The 16,266-nt window shown below is 38.1% G+C and overlaps 1 protein-coding gene across 1 annotated transcript in view; it reads left to right on the top strand.

Moving 5' to 3' along the window:
• LOC128507855 (gamma-aminobutyric acid receptor subunit alpha-3-like) overlaps positions 1 to 16,266 on the top strand; it is a 140,511-nt gene that overhangs the window by 57,072 nt on the left and 67,173 nt on the right. Inside the window, exon 6 of the mRNA XM_053478982.1 lies at positions 12,274 to 12,494. Coding sequence (XP_053334957.1) covers positions 12,274 to 12,494 — 221 coding nt within the window. The remainder of the gene's footprint in view (positions 1 to 12,273; positions 12,495 to 16,266) is intronic.

Genomic DNA, 16,266 nt, shown 5'->3' with positions numbered 1-16,266 from the left:
ACCTGGTTTCACATGTATACATGCAAGTCTGTATGAGCTATGCAGTACAATCTTGTGTACGGGCCCCTTGCCACACCCAGGGCCCAGACTCTTAGGCATCCTAATGACTGCAGTTTCCAACCTAACTGCCAATTTTCAAGACGAAGTCGATGATTTCGAGCGTCACACACAATGACGACAAACAGTTCATTCGGAAAGTATTCATAGCGCATCACTTTTTCCACAGTTTGAGGACAACCTTATTCTAAAATGGATTCAATTAGTTTTTTTTCCTCTACACACAAAACCCCATAATGACAACATGAAAAAAAAGTATACTTGAGATTTTTGCTAATTTATAAAAAAGAAAAAAAAGAAAAAACATGTACATAAGTATTCCCAGCCTTTGCCATTAAGCTCAAAATTTAGCTCTGGCGCATCCTGTTTCCCCTGATCATCCTTGAGATGTTTCTGCAAATTAATTGCCGTCCACCTGTGGTAAATTCAGTTGATTAGACATGATTTGGAACAGCACACACCTGTCCATATAAGGTCCTACAGTTAACAGTTCATGTCAGAGCACAAACCAAGCTTGAAGTCAAAGGAATTGTCTGTAGACCTCCGAGACAGGATTGTCTCAAGGCACAAATCTGGGGAAGGTTACAGAAAAATTTCTGCTGCTTTGAAGGTCCCAATGAGCACAGTGGCCTCCATCATCCGTAAGTGGAAGAAGTTCGAAACCACCAGGACTCTTCCTAGAGCTTGCCAGCCATCTAAACTGAGCGATCGGGGGAGAAGGGCCTTAGTCAGGGAGGTGACCAAGAACCTGATGGTCACTCTGTCAGAGCTCCAGAGGTCCTCTGTGGAGAGAGGAGAACCTTTCAGAAGGACACCCAGCAATCCACCAACTAGGCCTATATGGTAGAGCAGCCAGACGGAAGCCACTCCTTAGTAAAAGGCACATGGCAGCCCGCCTGGAGTTTGCCAAAAGGCACCTTAAGGACTCTCAGACCATGAGAAACAAAATTCTTTGGTCTAAATAGACTCTCTGGCCACTCCACCATATGGGTCTGATTGGTGGATGACTGCAGAGATGGTTGTCCTCTGGAAGGTTCTTCTCTCGCCACAGAGGACATCTAGAGATCTGACATTTATTCTAAAATAAATTTTATCCATTTTAAAATAAGGCTGTGACATAACAAAATGTGGAAAAAGTGATGCGCTGTGAATACTTTCTGGATGCACTATAGGGCTGATGTCATAGTGCTTGGGGCGTAAAAAAACATCTTGAGACATCAAAGGAGAATGACCAGACTGGTCCAAGCTTTGCTACCTCAAAAAACGATTGTTTACCACCATGTTGAGCCTTGAGCTGGATGAGCTTCAACAGCTGCAGACCACATTGAGTTCCTTCTGGCAGCCAAGAGCAGGAATCTGAGGCTACAGAGGGTACAGACTCAAGACCCAAACTGCACAGACGAAGAGCTTTACAAATCAAAGAGATCAAAGAGGCTGAGATTATGTACTTTTCCTCTATCGTACATGTTCATATGTTCTTACTAAAAGCCAAATTCCCAGTTTGAACAAAATCTAAAAATAAAACAAGGCAGGGTTAGAGGTAGGTTAATCAGTTACTGCAGGTTTTAGCCGGAAAAATAAAAAAACGTCCTTCCGGTGAATCGTATACATTCTTAACCCTGTGAAGTTTAATGCGTGACATCTACAAGAACTAGCATTGTGTTGCTATGGCAACAAGTCATTATGCTGACTGATGTAAATCCATGCTGTGTAATCGCAAGGCAGTTAGGACTTCGAGTGTCCCTCATGAATGACTTCCTTTCCCCCCCCTTTTTTTAACCACCTCCTGCTTGTTTACTTTTGCAGCCCAAGCTTCTATCTCTAATGATCTTTAATTTCCTTCGGAGAAAGATAAAACATTTATGCCGGGTTCACAATCCACAGGTCCGGTCTTGAATATGCCGCAGTTTAACACGCGTGTAGTCTGACGTCTCCTTTCATCTTTGAAGCTAAAGATAGAAAAAAAACAACAACAACAAAAAAAAAACAACAACAGATATGGTAACTCTATTGAGGCAAAGTGAGGCAAAAAAACGCTATATAAAGTCACTGTTTGGTACCGTAACCTCCAGTGAAACGGATCCAATCCCAAAAGAACTCTGTGTTAAATATCAAATTATCAGTATAAACCATTAGTACAGAGACGTCGATAGTTTACAGAGAAGCGTCTCATCTTACTGGATTTAGCATTCACGATCCGTCAGATTCCTTTCTATCGTCTTCTGCATCATTCAAAACAAATACAAAATTTATAAATTGTTTTCACCTAGTGCTAATGATGCTCACTTTATCGATTACTGACTTTCATGAAGGCGCGAGTCGATACAGCATAGCGATGAAGTGTTAGCGCTGTAAATTACGACAGGGAAAGGTGTTCCTGTTGTAGATGTGGATAATTTACTTTTAAAGTACTGTAACATGTGGAGAAAAAAACAATAACAATAAAAGCACCGAAACGTACAATAATACAATACTTGAGAGAGAAAGATGTTGAGAAGCAACAGCCTGTATGAATACATGAAAAGGACAAGTGAACATCTCCTTCTTTTATTCTGCAAAGAGCAATTCTCTTTGTTATGAACCGCGATGATGTCTGTAGCACCTGCTGGAATTAAATCTGGATATAATCAGTGATCGAGGTGACAAAGCCTCGTGATTAAAACGGATTTCTTGCTTTAAATGTCATCGTTATTAGATCTGCTAAATTATGTGAAATACGCACCTCAGCTGGACAAAAACATAAGGCAAAAGATGGCGTCAGTTTCAGTTTTCTATATAACACTTGAGTATTACACTTGAGAATCTCACCTTGGTTACCATTCGCACATAGTGCTCTAAATAGGCTCCCTTTGGAAATCGCTGCGTTAAAGACGATTGTAATTGTTTAATTGTAATAGCTTTACAATCCCTAGGCGTTATTACATCTTGGTTGATTGTTTATAAGGTCGGGGTCCATATTATCTCTGCAGTAACCATGCTGTTAGTTATTGTGGTAGAAAGCCCTTCAAGATTACCTCTGATATTTGAGCATCATCCAAAGCTCGGGCATCGCCGGTGTTCTTGGAAATGATCTACCGTCCTCTGAAGTATAAACTGTACAGCCATCCATTATCGAGACTCAAAGAAATATTTTCTAACAAAAATTTCCCCACCTTTCTGAACAGCCGGCTCACCGAATAATCAGGAATAATTGCTGCTTCATGTCAGAATGAGAAAGTTCAAATTGCTGAACTGTTTTGAAAAGACCAACGTAATGGAAAATTGCTTATACCCGATTGTGTTGTTGCATTTCGACGCTGTCTGAATGAGTAATGGAAATGAGACGGAAATGTCACACCCTGTCTGTTCTGTTCCATTATATTTCACTTAAGTCTTTTTAATGTCTTGTGCATTATTGATTTTTTCCCCACCTGTTTAAGATTTACTATTTAAAATGTAACCATATTAACTAGTGGACGAAAATCAATGGAAGGTGTAAGGAGAGTAGTGAAGAAAGAATAATATTAGTGCTGTGTGCTCAGGATCTGATTACAGACTCGCAATTCAGCTGGAGTTTAAAGTGATTTTCCAATGAGCAGTAAACTGGGGGGGGGGGGACAATACACTTATATTATTATTATTTTACAAATCACTTGTCTGTTGTTTAGTGGCTGAGTGTTTGGTATGAGAGTGTGAGCTCTAATTGTAAAATATAGTTGATATTTAAAAAATGTTATTACGATTAACATTATTTTTAAAGGGGATGATTTTCTCGATTCTTTTTAGTCTAAATATTTTCTCTATTTTCCGTTTTGTTTTAGGACAATTTTAATAAATTCTTGCTCTGCGCTTAAACTTGTCAAATTTGATCTTAGTGTTAAGTCTTTAACAGTTAAGTCTTTAACTTTATTGAGCCGAACACGACACACACACGGTGTGTGTATCTCGCATCTCTGGGACACAAAGCGATCCTGAATGATGTAGCCTTCTCTTTCTGTTTAATTTAGTTTTAGAAATGTTACAGTAAAGTGCATCATGGCTCCCAAACGCAGCAAAAACCAGCGCTAGCGATGATGTGGATTTACTTCCATCAGCAGTGGCGTCCCTGGTGAACCAGTGGTGAGCACTCAGTGCTTTTACTGTCAGTGTCTGGGTGTGAGTCCCTCTCAGGGCATCAGCTTAGTGTCAGAAGGAAAAGAATAAAATTACCATCAGCAGTATGAGCATCTCAAGTATTTAAGGATTTCAACCAACTTTGATTCAACATCAATTCATCCAAGTCATTTAAACTTACATCTGTAACATCTGTTACAAAACTAACATCTGTAACGTTGCCACAACGTTTAGACAACCAAAGATTCCTGATCTCTAATGTTAGCCAAATCAAGAATAATCAAAATTAAATCCGTGATGGATTTTATTTCATCTTAACAAACTCAGAAACATTCCCTATTTTCCATGACAAACAGCAAGAGTACACTTACAGTCCAGGTGAAATGATGTAAGATGTATGGGAGGGGGCGGAGCTTCCAGGTGGTGTCTTTTAATATGTGAACGTTTAAAACACCTAGGGTTTTTTCACACTTAAGGTTCTGATGTTTTAATGAGATTTACTCCAGTGCAAAAAGAACGACCGGCTTTCGGATGTGATATAATAGAACGGAATGTAGGCGGTTAGGTGGTGTAGCGGTTAGAACCGTCGCCTTGCACCACCAGGGTCATGGGTTCGAGTTCATGAGATCTGTGTGTGGAGTTTCCAACAGTTCAAAGACATGCAGATTAGGTTACTTGGTGATTTCAAATTGCCCAGAGTGTGTGTGTGCTAGAGTGCCCTGCGGTTGATTGGCACCCATCCAGGAACAGGGATAACAACAGGATAAACACTAAAGAGAATGAATAAATAGTGTAATGTAATATACTGTAATATAATACATTATAATGTAATATAATCAGAAGTAAATGTCACAGGATATCACGACGGTGTAGAGACGAGTAAATCGTTATCTTGCACAAGCAAAATGTCTAACCACGTACGATTAATTATTTTCCTCGTTAGGCTCAGGTACAAGAAATGATTCACGTGAATTATAACATTATAGCGTTCTAAACCCAGCTGTGTGTCTTCTGTCTGCCTTATTTCTACACAGCATGCCTTGTGAACACCTAAGTACCAACACAATTTGCGCGGCAGTTTGCATCCTATTTGTTGCTGTTGCACTCGCTTGTGTCAGTCTCGCACAGGCTGTGCCCTGCAGATAAGCACCATGATGTGGCTGACTTCACCCTTCGGAAGAACGGGCCAGCGAGCTCAGACAGCGCACTTCATCCTCCCCGACTGCGCAGGCGAAGATATTTTTTTTAAAAACCTTTAATTAGACAGGAAAAGCAAAATGGCTGTGCCTGAGAGATCCACCCGGGTTGTGCGGCGATATCGATAAAAAGGAAACGAAGAGCGCAGGCTTTTGTAGCGGACTTGCTAAAAAAAATTTTTAAACGAAGAGATGCTAAAACACTGATTAGTAATTGCTTAAAATACAGCGTACAGCACATTAAACAAACACATTGCCTGGGCAAATTAAACGCTAGAATGATAACGCTTCTTTTTAATTAATTGTGCAATGCTACAGTGGATCGGAATACAGTTACATCAACACCTTGGGGACTTACTAATTTGTCAGAGGAGCTTTTTAAAGCCATGCATTAATTGCTTGTAGATAAAGAATATAGATCTTTGCATTATGTAGAAAAAGAAAATAATGGAAGATTAGATCTCTGCCAAGCCTGAGCACTTTTGGATGGAAAAGCTGGGAATTTGAAAAAAACTAATCAAAACCTGATTTCGCATTATTCATTACTGTAAAGTTCTTAAGGAGTAGCGTGTTATTCTACTTATACCACAGCAATTTGTTTATTTTATTATTTAAATTTTTTTATTCAGCATTTATTACGGACTGACATTTTTTAATAAGGTCATTTAACCTTAGGTTTCTAAACTCAAGTGACTCAAATTAATAAATTAAACGAAACCCTCGGCAACATAAGTTTTATCATCTGAAGACATTAAATCAAGCACTTTCCTCTTAGGCCATTTTGATGAGCAGAAGAAGGAGAAGTCACCGGGTTTATCAGAACACACTGAGGTTTTGCCCTTCCTCCATCTGAACACCACACACTCCTGAGGAATTAGGTCAGTGGCCATCGCTCCATAAAGGCAGGGAACGAGGGAAAACCCTGAGCAACATTCCTCCTTCGTCCTGTTAGCATTTTTCTTTATAAATTAGCGAAACAAAGTTCACAGTGCACAATTGGAAGCGAAGTCCACTTGGTCACGCATGAATTAGCTGATGCGCGTTGCTTTTGATCTTTAAATTAATCCCGGTTCGAGGCTGCATTCATTTGACAGCTTTCATGTAACAAACCATAGCTTGCATGTTTTCTTATTAAAGGAAGAGGAAGCACAGAATAGCCATTGGCTGTCAGACTCGCTGCCTGGAATTGATTCTTTGTAAGTGGGGCTGGAAAAAAAAAAGAAAAAAAATGTCACTGGGGTAAGGAATATAGGGGAAGGTATTGCTCACTAAGAATGTATAACTGAAAACAGCTAGTAAGCCGACTCAGGGTTGGTGTAGCACCGTGTGTAACCCAGCTTTAGGAGGGCTTTATTATCTGGAATATTAATTAGAAATGACAAATTGAACGATTAAGATAACTTTAACCTAAAAACAGTCAAGGTTTTTTTTTTTAAGATTAAATGAAGAAACTTGGAATTTATTATACACTGTGATTTTTTTTTTGCACTTATGGCTGTTTTTTAAATAAAGGCACTTTGTTAATTTAAAAACGAAGAAATAATTTTTTCTTTTTGCAGTTAGCAAGGAAATAGCTGGAAATTAACATTTGCATAACGACACAAACTTTTACAAAAGCATGCTCCCATTCCCTGTCTTTGAACAGACTCTGGTAAGGCAGAAAGTACTTCTTTCTCTTGTGCTTTTTGGACTTTTTAGCTATTTTCCCTCAGCGGCTCAGAAGACTCGCGTGAAGCTTTGAGGTTTAGCTTTGAGCGCAGTTACACAAAAGTGTTTGATAATCGACACACAAAAGCGAGATGCCGTAACAGACAATGGCAATGCTGAAAACAGCGTTTATGTCACCGAAGGTACACATCAGTCTTCAGCATGTCGCCTGTGGGAGCCGTTCAAAAGAGCACATTTTTATTTTTATTGCCACTGAATCCGAAATGAAAGTGGAGTTCGAGTATTAATTATATCCCAAGTCGAAATAGACATCGGGCATTTTTTTAGTGTTTATGCAAAAAATGCTCAATGTCCCTGCGGGTTCTCAGTATAGAGGAGCGATTTGGTTTGTAAGCTGTGCTAACATATGTTTACAGCTCAGTCGTACACTATATTGACAAAAGTATTCGCTCTGGCCTGCGACCTCAACCAGGAAGAACACCTTTGGGATAAATTAGAGCGGAAACAGAGAGCCAGGCCTTCTCGTCCCAACATCAGTGTCCTGTGACCTGGAAGTCACATGGGACAATTCTGGAAGAATTGTCCCATAAACACACTCCTAAACCTTGTGGAAAACCTTCACAGAAGAGTTGAAGCTGTTATAGCTAAAAAAGGGGGCGGGCCAACATCATTTTAAACCCTTTGGATTAAGAATCCAATGGGAGAATGTTACTCAAGTTCACATGCATGTGAAGGCAGGCGAGCCAATATGTTAAGATCTACAGAGAGTAGATGTGTTGGAGCTGGACTAGTGACTTGATGTGTGCCACGGAGCTCATTCTAAACATATGTGAAGCTTTGTGAAATTGATTATAAAATCTATATCCGGTAAATGTTTTAGTACCATTTTATTTAATAAAAAATTTGTTACTGATTATAAATATGAAAATATTACATAAAGCCTTGAAAAACAGAACTAAGGACCTACAATAATATTTGTGGAGGCTCTCAATCAGTTTCTTTATTACGAGCACGATAAACCGATAACGTGTAGGACGCTCTTTCTTTTCAAAACAGCTTCAGTTCTTCATGGCAGGGATTCCACAGGGTGACGGAACCCGGAATTTAAGATTCTGCTTCATGATAACATTATTGCATTACATAAGCGCTCCAGATGAATTACATAAGCGAAAGATTCTACAGGATTCAGGTCTGGTGACTGTGGAGAGGAGGATGATGAAATGTATGGAACTCATGCCTTTGAAGTAGCTGTTAAACGATGCTTAACTGCAGCCATAACGTGAGTTATGAGTGAGCCATAGTCAGCAACTATACTTACTATACAACACAGAGTGTCCCAAAAAATTTGACATAATTTCGTGGTCTAACAACAAAGCCAGTTCTTGCTTAAATGATTCCAGATTTTAACGAGATGTGTAAAAACGAATTAGGTTAATGTTTTACCTTTAATTCTGTGTTGCTATGCAACAGAAACCTGAAGATGAGGAGTTTGAAAAGCATCTCATTTTCAGTGATGAGGTCACATTTCATATGAATGAAAGTCCACAAGCATAATGTTCACATTTTGGGGTGTTGTTAGTGTGTTGGAGCTGGACTACTGACTTGATGTGTGCCACGGAGCTCATTCTAAACATTTGTGAAGCTTTGTAAAATTGATTATAAAATCTATATCCGTTTAAATATATCACACTGAGAAATTTTGATAATAAGGTGTAGTGGTGTGTGCATAAAGTTTGCAGTTCTCCCTGTGCTTGGTGGTTCCCTCCGGGTACTCCGGTTTCCTCCCACATTCCAAAGACATGTAGGTAAGGTTAATTAACGTTCCCAAATTTCCCATAGTGTGTGAACGGGTGTGTGAGTGTGTCTATATGCATAAATGGGTGTGTGTGTGTGTGCCCTGAGATGGATTGGCACCCTGTCCAGGGTGTTCCCTGCCTCATGCCCTAAGCCTCCTGGGATAGCCTCCAGGTCCCCGCGACCCTGAATACAGGATAAAGCGGAATAGAAGATGAGTGAGTGAGTGAGTGAGTGAATTTTGATAATTAAGTCTTTTTTTTCAGCATGAGGCCTATTTAATTTCACTTGCCTAGGACACGTAAGTGGACCTAGGACACCCACCACACGCCACACCACCACCATCAGCCTGAATTGTCAACTCCTGGCAGGTTAAGTTCACGGATTCATCAACCTCAAGACCATGCAGCTAAAAAAATGTCATTGAAATGTCTCATAAAACCTTGTAAGATAAGTATTAAACAGCTCACACTTTTACAACTTTATGTTCTCCTACTGTAAGGGTACAGCTTTATCTGAGAAATAATGTGACGTGTTTGTTACCACAGAGGATGTCTAGAATCTGGTAGAAATGGGTGTGTGGGGCAGATTCCTGCTCCTTAATGACGGAGGTGCGATCTGATACGGCGGCCTACTGTTAAAGCGCAGACATCACATATGTTGAAATGCTTTTCCGCTCATCACGGCAGTAAAGAGTGGTTATATGAAGTTTCGTAGCTTTCCTGTCAGTTCTGGCTAAATACATCATTGAGACTAAGGTTGTAAGTTCTGCATTTTTGTTTTTGCTCCATTCTGTATAAACCCTAGAGGTTGTTGCGAGAGAAAATCCCAGCTTTCATTTTTGTGAAATACTCCAATCGGCCCATCTGGCACTAACAACCGTGTTACACATGTCTCACTGTTCAAAAATAACTCATAATGTATTTCCCCAAAATACTTCAGAGTTATCCTCAGATGGTTTTATCTGAATGAGGAATTGAGCAGCAGCGTCCTGCCCACTGATAGACACAAAAGTGTTTCTAAAGCTCCACTGGCACCCTCTGATTCCATGTGTAATACTCTGAGTTTTGTATTATTTACGCAGTTAATGCAAAAATGATCCAGTTAGAAAAGATGGGGCAGTTTGAATGTATACCTATTGTTTTATTTTATAGAGAAACAGTAAAATAGTCAGTTATGTTTTGTTTCACTTACCAAAGAGTCTTTATAATATATATGTGGATTTTACTGTAGCCAGTGTCTAAAAAGATTTGTTGTTTTAGCTTTAAATGTGTATCATCCCAGTTGGTTTACATCATAGTGTTCACTGAAGCCTAAATAGGTTAATGCTGCGCTATTTTTAGGCTTGCTGTGACTTTTGATGGTAAGGAGATTGAAAAGAGATTGAATTAAACTATTTGATAATTAATGTGTAAGTGTAGTCGGTTCCACAAAGATTTAACTATAATGAGTTTCTAATAGAAATTCCCAGACAAAAGACAGATCGTGCAACCGAGCCGTGCATAATTATTTAAAAACTGTCTGAAATATCATTGAAATGTCTCATAAAACCATGTAAGATGAAGACAGTTAGTATTAAACAGCTCAATCATAACCATTAACAACTTTATGGTGCCCCATAGCAAGGGTACAGCTTCATCTGAGGAGTAGTATGATGTGTTTGTTTGTACAGAAGATGTCTGGAAACTAATAAATTCCGCAGAATCTGCAGAAATTAATAAAATTGCGGGTGAAACATGCTTTTTTGATATTGCGCATGTAGGCTAATGTTTTTGGTGTTGCGTATACAGCGCATTTGTTTTAACCACATAGACATTATCTATCATAAAAAAAATTATAAAGAAAATTAAGATTATTTGTACATATTATGTGAAGTTGGCACTCAGGTGGGTCTCCAGTGTGTGAGTACAAAAGTGAGGTGAAAAAAAAAAACATACTAGGTAAGGTCCCATATTTTACTATATCTTTTTGGCTTAAGCAAGACTAATTGATTTTTTTCTTCTCTCTAATGTGACATCATATAAGAAGTACCCCTCCCCTTGCACGTTTTCTCATAGGCGTGGATCAAAAGTAGCTCATTTCTATATACAATTGAAACTGCATTTGGAGTAGAAGTGAAGCAAAGCGAGTTTCTGGTGTGAAAAAACATTATCTGTGGGGTGTTTCTGCTGGAGCATTAACACATACACACACTCTCTCTCTCTCTCTCACACACACACACACACACACACACACACACGCACTGATGGAGCTCTGAGCCCTGTCTTCACTTGTTAAAGGAATAGTAAAATATGGGACCTTTAAATTTAACAGACCAGTTTGTTTATTTCCCTCAGGAAGCCATTATAGTTATCAGAGATGAATACGGGGGAATTTTTAAGTAACTGTGTGTTATATAAGATAAGCTGGGCGTTAAAATGATGCAGGAAACAAACACAATGAAACCGATCTTATTTAAGTGGATTCTCGCACTTATGCTTTCATTTGTAATTCATATGAGCTCGACTATGGATGCCTTTTATACCAGTCCCATTAAAAACTCCCGAATGATTTCAGAAAAGAAAAAGGAAAAAAAAAAGCCCAAGGTCATTTGTTCATCACAGTATCTGTAGCACATAGCCTCATCTCTCTCTCTCCCACTCTAAAATGCTAAAAATCTCTTTCTCTCAAAAAAGAGAGTGGATGGTCGGTTGGTTTAAACTTGTGTTTCCATGGCATCTGTGCATTAACAATATGTAGGAAAAAAACCAAACAATTTAAATGGCTTGTTTTATACTCCTGAGCGAGGGCTGAGGAAAACATATTCAACCAAGTTTAATCTTTTGATGTGCGCCTTAAGGATTGCTCATCAACAAGCCTGTAGGAAAAAGCGATGTGATGTTTTGAAGTACAAGGTCAGGCGAGAATCTTGACTAATCAAGGCCAGTCGTTTGGGAGAATGGAGGAGAGCTAGTCGTGACTCATCCTCAAGCTTAGAGTGCATTAAATCAGACGAGTAGAGAAAAGTCGTCATCAAGGGTGGAAACAGTACTGAGAAATCATCCTTTAATAAAAGTGTAGATAATGTGCCGAAATTGCATTCAGTTTAAAATGTAAGCCAGAAATGTACTCGAGTGAAAGTCATTACTTTTAAATGGATTTAGCTACTGGAATGTAAATTATCAAATAGTAGCCTAGATTAGTGAAATATAGCCAGTCTGCATTAACAGTTTAGTTCAAATAACTCAGCATGCTTTTAGACAATCTTCGTGCTTTCTAGGAAGTTAAAGGAGACACATCATATTTTACAGAGGTGGGTGCAGGGTCGATTATCCTCAGTTTTCACACTGCAATGCCATGGAATTTTGATCTTCAGGCGTACACGGATAGCTTCAGTGCTAACTACACTACACTGCGCACTCACCCAGCTGTATGAGACACATACTAAAAAGCCATTCTGATTCATCTCCCTTTCTCTATTTTCCAGGAATACACCATTGATGTGTTCTTCCGACAGAGCTGGAGAGATGAGAGGCTAAAGTTTGACGGCCCCATGCAGGTTCTCCCACTCAACAACCTTCTGGCCAGCAAGATCTGGACTCCTGATACCTTCTTCCACAATGGGAAAAAGTCTGTGGCTCACAACATGACGACTCCTAATAAACTCCTGCGGCTGGTGGACAACGGGACCCTGCTGTACACCATGAGGTGTGTTCTGACCCGATCACTTTATATGCAGAGAGCACACACTGATTTATGTACACTGTGTAACTATATGTATGACTGGGCGTGTCCCAGGTGTTGCACAGTGGTTAATTACACTAATTGTCTGAGTCTGCAGTATTGAGGAGAGAGCAGCTGCCTGACAAAACCCACATTCACAACAGTCACAGAAGCTTTTTTATTAGGAACGAACATCTGATAACTTTATATTGTCTTTAACAACACACATCAGTAATCACTTTTAAGTTGTTCTGAATCGCTGCCTGTTCTTTTATTCACGGCTACAAAGCTAACGAGGTCCTAACACATGGCTGAATCCCAAATCCCCCAACTACTTAGTGTGTGGACAAGGGATGGTACAAATGAATGTTTTATTCTCATCACCTTTTGGCTGCATAGTACTGGAAGGAATTTAAAACCAATTTCACTCCTGTTAATTACATCAACTCACTTGCTAACTGTCGGTCTCCAGCTCCAGTTAGTAAGTTTCACCAGCTGCTGAGGGATATGTGTGGGCGGAGCAAAATAAGTGGTTAAATAAAGAAACAATTTATAATCTATTTATATGAAATGATGTTTGTGGAACTGTTGTATAAAACCAATATCACATGGTCATGCTATTGTAGTGAATATCAGCATGGCTATTGAGTTTTTAACAGATAAACAGAATTGAAAATTATTTTAATCCAATTGTTTTATTTATTACTCTTTTTTTTACTTTACTGGTTGCAGTACAGATCTGTGTGTCCATAACTGACAGAACAAACCGACATTTGTGTCTTAAATTGCATAATAATTAATGAGTACTAAAACTAGTAACTTAATGTACAGCGGGAGTATTTGTATTGTTCAGAGGTCTGTTTTAATTACTGCTCTTATAAAGGTTCCAAATTAGCAAGTATTTTTCAATGTCCTTAACAAATGTGTGAACAATGATGCTGAACAGGGCCAGTCATTAGGGTTCAAGTAAACAATGAGATGATACAGAAATTCCACAAAGGAAACTAAACTTGCGTTCCTTAAACCTAAAACAGGGAAAATCATTTGTAATTTTATAAGGTTTGATTAATTAAGTCGATTAAAATGATAAAACAGGGAGAAATCTCTATCACACCAGCCCAGTGTGAACCATTATGATGCCATTAAAACCCATACAGAAAAATGTCTGGGAGAGGCCATTTAGGTTTCAGAGTAATGCCTTTTCAACAGCGATGGTTAAAAAGATCTAAGATGGAGCCGGACACTGGAAGCCTCCGGTCCAGACTTAGCACCGTGAAATGAAAGTGCTTGAAGAATGAATTTAAGAATTGAATTGTGACTGCAACGGCCAGCAGCCGTCCAAAACGATGTGCCCATTTGCCGTAAAAAGAGCAGGGCAATTCAAGTCCATTGACCTTTATAATGTACCCCAGGGGCTTTCTGTACACACACACACACACACACACACACTGTGTGAAAGGTCTGAGTCTGAATCAGTGGGAGCTACTCATCTGACCTCAAATTTAAATTTTTATTTTTATTTTTTATCCTTAATCTTAGAAATGACCTTCAACCAGATAATAGGAAAATTACATTAACATATCCTGCCAGTCAAAAGTTCTACAACACCTTACAGTACAGTACTGTACTCAACAACATTAAACAAAACAACCTCAGGTTTATGCTAGTTTGTTTTAGTGCAGTTTTTTTTTTTACTTAAATTTGATTAATCTTTTATGACTTCTGCATTATTGCTGAAGTAAAAAAAAAGTGATTTTCAACCACTATTTATAAAAAATAAAAAAAAAAGTTACAGATAAAATATTTGTATGTCAGTAAAGGAAGTAGCAGTAAATTACCAACCACATTTCAGTTAAGAAACAGGCAGCATCAACAACAAAGCATCCAAATGAGGATGATTAAGATGATTTTTTTAAAAACCTCTCAGGACTGCAACTAACGATTATTTTGATAATCGATTAGTTGGGCGATTATGTTATTGATTAATCGATTAATCAGATAAAACCTAACCGCTTCTTAAATTTTATATTTTGCTTATAACTATTAAAAAAAAACATAAATCAGGGTATTATTTATGTATAAAAATAAACTTTTAAAAATGCAAAAGCCACATATAGAGTTTAATAATCTTTAATTTGGACATTTTAAACCTTAAATGAAATGTAGTATATAATATATACAGTTTATATATATATATATATATATATATATATATATATATATATATATATAGTTTAAAAAATACACTGATATATTCAGTTGATAAGATATAAACAGCTAAAGTAATGTAATTTTGTATAATAAAATGATGTATGCATAAGTAAAACCACAGTTAATTACAAGTTAACTTTGTAGTGGACTATAAAAAAACTGTGGAAATGCAAAAAGCTAATAGTCACAAATATACTGTTATTTGCATTCGCTGAAAACCACAACAATCACAAAATTTAATATTCCACTGTTATTCGCACCGTGTAAATTAAGCTAATCTAAAATAGCGCCAATTAAACTAAGCACTATTGCTCATGAGGTGATTGCGCAATGTGAAGCTAGCGAGTAGCCCGTGAACAGATCTAGCGCAACTGTCCCGAAGTTAGCAAACAGTTTAAACAAAAGCTTAAACAAAAGCCCTTAAACTATACCACTTTTACACGATGAAGAGATACAGTTTTTACTGACCTCACCAACATGTTTTCTTTTTAAGTGCTCGTGCATGACATGCCATGAAAGCTCGATCTTACATAGCATGCAGGTTACCGTCTTCTTAGAGGCGTTTAATGTGAACTGCTATCAAACTTTGGAGGACTCGGGGCGCGCGCTTGTTCCTGCAGTCGCTCTGTAACCTTAATTGCGCGAGCGGCTGTGTATCTGTGTGTATTTGTGCATCTTGTGGTCGCGCTCCTTAGTGAGCAGCCCAACTAATCGATAACGGCATTCGTTGACAGCGAATTTCATTATCGATAATTATCGATTTTATTGATTAGTTGTTGCAGCCCTATTTGTTTTATTATTAGTATTTTATTTATTTATTTATTTATTTATTTATTTTTTTAAACTGCAGAATGTGTACCTGCAGAAAGCTTCAAAGAAAATTGCCATGACAAGTGTTGGCTTTTATTACAGTTTACTGCATTTTATAATCAGATTGTTTATGTAGAAATGTTTACTGAAGTGAATTTTAAAGACGTCCTTTTCTAACCTGAGACTTGACAATCTCATCAAGTAAATGGTTCCCAAGTAAACTGAGAACCCGATCAATCTAATCAGAAAGAGGGCGGCGCGGTGACCTCCCACAGGGTTTCCTGGTGGACCAGTGATAAGCACTCTCACTCACTCTTACTCTTACATAAGCACTTACTGTCAGGCCTGAGGTTCGAGTCCCAATCAGGGTCTTAATTTGCAGAAGGAAAAAAAAATTCTTTATGAGCATTTCATTGATGTTTATCATTCAGGAGATAAAAAAAATAAAAAATGACGACAACAACAACAACAAAAAAGAATGCTATTATTAAACCTTGTTTTTACATCACATCTGCTTGGGATAGTCATTTGATGTAGTTTGTATGTCATACATCATGATAATTTAAACTTTTTAAAACAACCCAATATAAATAGTGTCCCATTTTCTGTAATGTTGCTGAATAAATTATGGCACAATGTTATGACAAGCAGAAATTCCTGCTGGGTGTCTTATCGTATCGTATTGTATTAGATTATCATTTTATCATTCTAAGACCTCCCTTACAAAATTTTGTCT

Source organism: Clarias gariepinus, chromosome 19, assembly GCF_024256425.1.
Source record: "Clarias gariepinus isolate MV-2021 ecotype Netherlands chromosome 19, CGAR_prim_01v2, whole genome shotgun sequence".
Lineage (NCBI taxonomy): Eukaryota > Metazoa > Chordata > Actinopteri > Siluriformes > Clariidae > Clarias > Clarias gariepinus.
The sequence above is the reverse complement of the archived record's forward strand: the minus strand, read 5'-3'. Positions and strand labels throughout refer to the sequence as shown.